This window comes from Echinops telfairi, unplaced genomic scaffold (assembly GCF_000313985.2).
Source record: "Echinops telfairi isolate 266 unplaced genomic scaffold, ASM31398v2 ScPeMD7_5592;HRSCAF=6446, whole genome shotgun sequence".
Taxonomy (NCBI): domain Eukaryota; kingdom Metazoa; phylum Chordata; class Mammalia; order Afrosoricida; family Tenrecidae; genus Echinops; species Echinops telfairi.
This window is the reverse complement of record NW_022109491.1, coordinates 20,642,102-20,644,919: the sequence shown is the minus strand read 5'-3', so window position 1 is coordinate 20,644,919 and position 2,818 is coordinate 20,642,102. Positions and strand designations below refer to the sequence as shown.

At 60.0% G+C, this 2,818-nt stretch overlaps 1 protein-coding gene across 2 annotated transcripts in view; it reads right to left on the bottom strand.

Moving 5' to 3' along the window:
- SLA2 (Src like adaptor 2) overlaps positions 1 to 2,818 on the bottom strand; it is a 13,141-nt gene that overhangs the window by 6,976 nt on the left and 3,347 nt on the right. For both annotated transcript variants that reach the window (XM_045295165.1, XM_004697968.2), the window contains exons 2-4: positions 2,165 to 2,264; positions 1,745 to 1,831; positions 1,220 to 1,323 (exon numbers count right to left, since the gene is read on the bottom strand). In XM_045295165.1, the coding sequence (XP_045151100.1) occupies positions 1,220 to 1,323; positions 1,745 to 1,831; positions 2,165 to 2,264 (291 nt within the window). The remainder of the gene's footprint in view (positions 1 to 1,219; positions 1,324 to 1,744; positions 1,832 to 2,164; positions 2,265 to 2,818) is intronic.

The following is a 2,818-nucleotide window of genomic DNA, read 5'->3' as shown; positions in this document are numbered from 1 at the left end:
CCCAACGCCCCTACAACCCCCAAATTGATCCTGATGTTGTGTTTTGGAAGGAATCACTGCTGGTCAGAAGGAAACGCAGTGAGGATGTGACCATATTCTGGTACAAGTTCCAACTGCCAAAGTGTTGACTGAGCCTGGATCCCTGCTCTGTCATACAAGCTTTGGGAACATTCACAGTCAGGTGTAGATTTGCAGGTTACTGCATTGCTGGTGGGCTCTCAGGGCAGCAAGGTAACAAGAGAGAGCCAGGTGCCCCAATCCTTCACATTTGGCCTCTTCCTCTGATCTCCCAAGTCTTATCAGAGCTGGTTCTTGGCAGCTGAGGAAGAAGCCCTGTCATCAGTGAAAATTTCATGCTGTGCTTCCCAATGGATGCGCCAGGGGTCACCAGGCTCTGGTGGCCGAGGACCATGCTGACCTCACACCACCAGCCCAATGTCTGGTGCCTCCCGTCAGTGGGTACGTCCCTGTTCCCCGAGACCTTCCCACACAGGGAGGTCTTGACAAGTGTTTGCTGGAGGAAGGACCACCGAGTGCGTGCTCACTAAGGACCATGGAGGGACCCCTTCTGTGCCAAGCAGGGCTGCTAAGAGGCAAGGAGGGCTCAGCGGCACCCAACGCCCCCACGGCCCAAGGGAAAGCTCCAGGGCGCAAAAGGGTGTGTGGGCAAGGCACCATGACAAAGTGGGATGTCCTGAGCAGGGCTGCCTTCACATGCACTGTTATGGTTCAAACCTCCCCACTCGGAGCCCATTATGGTTCTCGGAGTCTCCCAAGCTGACCTTCCCATCATCCCCTTTGTCGCAGAGCACGTGCTCCATGGAAGCCACCCTGAGAGCCACTTCTGTTGGCCTCTCACTCCCCACAGCACACACCCAGGCTCAGCCAGCCTGACTGAGGAACCCGCCACTGCCCTTGTGGGGAACCTGTACCCGAAGCTGCCCTTCAAGGCCCTGCCTGCCTCTCCAAGCTCATCTGGGCTCCAGGGGCACTCCCAGTCCCCTCCTCCATGCAGCCTTCTCTGTTTGCCCTTGGCACTGCCATGCCATCTGCCAGGGCCTGTTCCTGCCTCCCCATAGCCTAGGAGTGCGGGGAGGGGGCACGGGGGGCGGCATTTCTGGGCCCTGCCTGCCCTCCTACAGCACTGGGCGATCTCCGCTGGCTGAAGGCGAGGCTGCCCAGGGCTGCAGAGGGAGGGGCAAGAGCGCCATTCACCCACCTCTTCGACTCTGGCTTTCCCTGACGAGGAAGGCTCCCCCGGGGTTCCCCGGCAGCAGCAGCAGCTCCTCGGCTTTCTCCCGACTCAAGCCCTCGTACAGCCACCTGGGAGAAGCAGGATAGTGGGGTGGGGTCAGCCTGAGTGACCGACCTCGCACTTCTAGTCACAGCGATAACGGCTGTCTTGGGGTCTCTGGGGGCCCCTACAGCAATGCTGTCCTGGGACCTGGAGTCAGGCCTAGCTCTCTCTGTCTGGATTTTCATTCCCAAATGTCCAGGGAAGCTGGGTGAGCCCAGGCTCCCGCCTTTCCTGGGCCACACTCCCCAGCTGCCCCCTTCTGTCTACACCCTTGAGAATTGCCCCTCCCGCTTCTGGCCACCTCCTACCTGTTCCTTTCCTGTTCTCCACCCTCCAGAGCCCACACCACAGGACACTGCCACAAGCTGCCACCTCTGATCCCTACGCAGCTGGGCAGAAAGGAGGACGCTGTGAGAGGGGCAGGCAGGGCCTGGCGCAGGAACTCACCCATGGGAGACTTTGGCCGCGTGGGTGCTGGGGATGGTGTACTCTCTGCCCGAGACTTCCGACAGCACTGTCCACCAGTCTCCATTCCTGGAGAGCGAACGAAGGTGTGTGGTGGGGGGACCCTCTCAGAAGGACCCTCTCGGAGCTCCCTGGCACCAGCCAGCCCAGGCCCCTCCTGGCCTGGCTCAGGTTCCCCACAAGGCCTTCTCCACCACCACTTCTCCCAGCAGGGCTCTCACACGGCTGAAACCCTACCACTAGGGCCACCTGTGAGCTGGTCAACAAAAGCCAGCCCCTTTCTCCCTCTGAGGGAGCGGCTCTTCTCTCAGCCCCCACCCTGTCTCCCACAAGCTCATCTCCAGGGATCCATCCAGAGGAAGGGAGGAGGGCACCCCACCCAGTGCCCCCTAAAGGACTTACTCAGAGACAATAGTCAATGGCTCCCCGAGCCTCAGCGACAGCTCTGCCTGCAAGCCCACCGGGAAAGCGCCCAGGGCCACAGCTGTAACCTTGCTCCTCTCTGGAGGGAAGACAGACAGTCAAGCTGCGGCCAGCCTCTTGCCAGCCTCGAGGTCTAGTGGATCTCCTAGGCCACAGGCACCAAAGGAGAAGGTGCTGCATGTGCTCTGAGAGCAACTCAAGACCCCGGAGCCTTCCCTGCGGGACTCTGCAGAGCCCTGGGGTGCCTGGATGGCTCCTGGACTCACCTCAGGAAGAGGGTGGGTGTGGCCAGAGGAGGGGAGCTCCTGGCCAAGATCCTCTCTACAGAAGACATTGACACAGTACTGTGCAGCTGACAGCTCTAAGCAACAAGTGCGGCAGCACCCTTGGCTGAGCCACACACATTGGCTGTCTGCTCTGGGCCAAGTGACACCCTTTCTCAGCTCTGCATCTGGAGGCCTGATGGAGTGGGCACTGGGAAGGGCAGCTGTGAAGGTTGGGAAGGGGAAGGTTTGTGGCTGGGACCTGAAGTTCAAGTCACATGGGTACCTTGAAGCACACGGGAGGAGCTTTGAACATTGAACCTAGGAGTGTAGGGAAAGGCAAGAAAGGAGCAGGGTGTGTGTGTGTGTG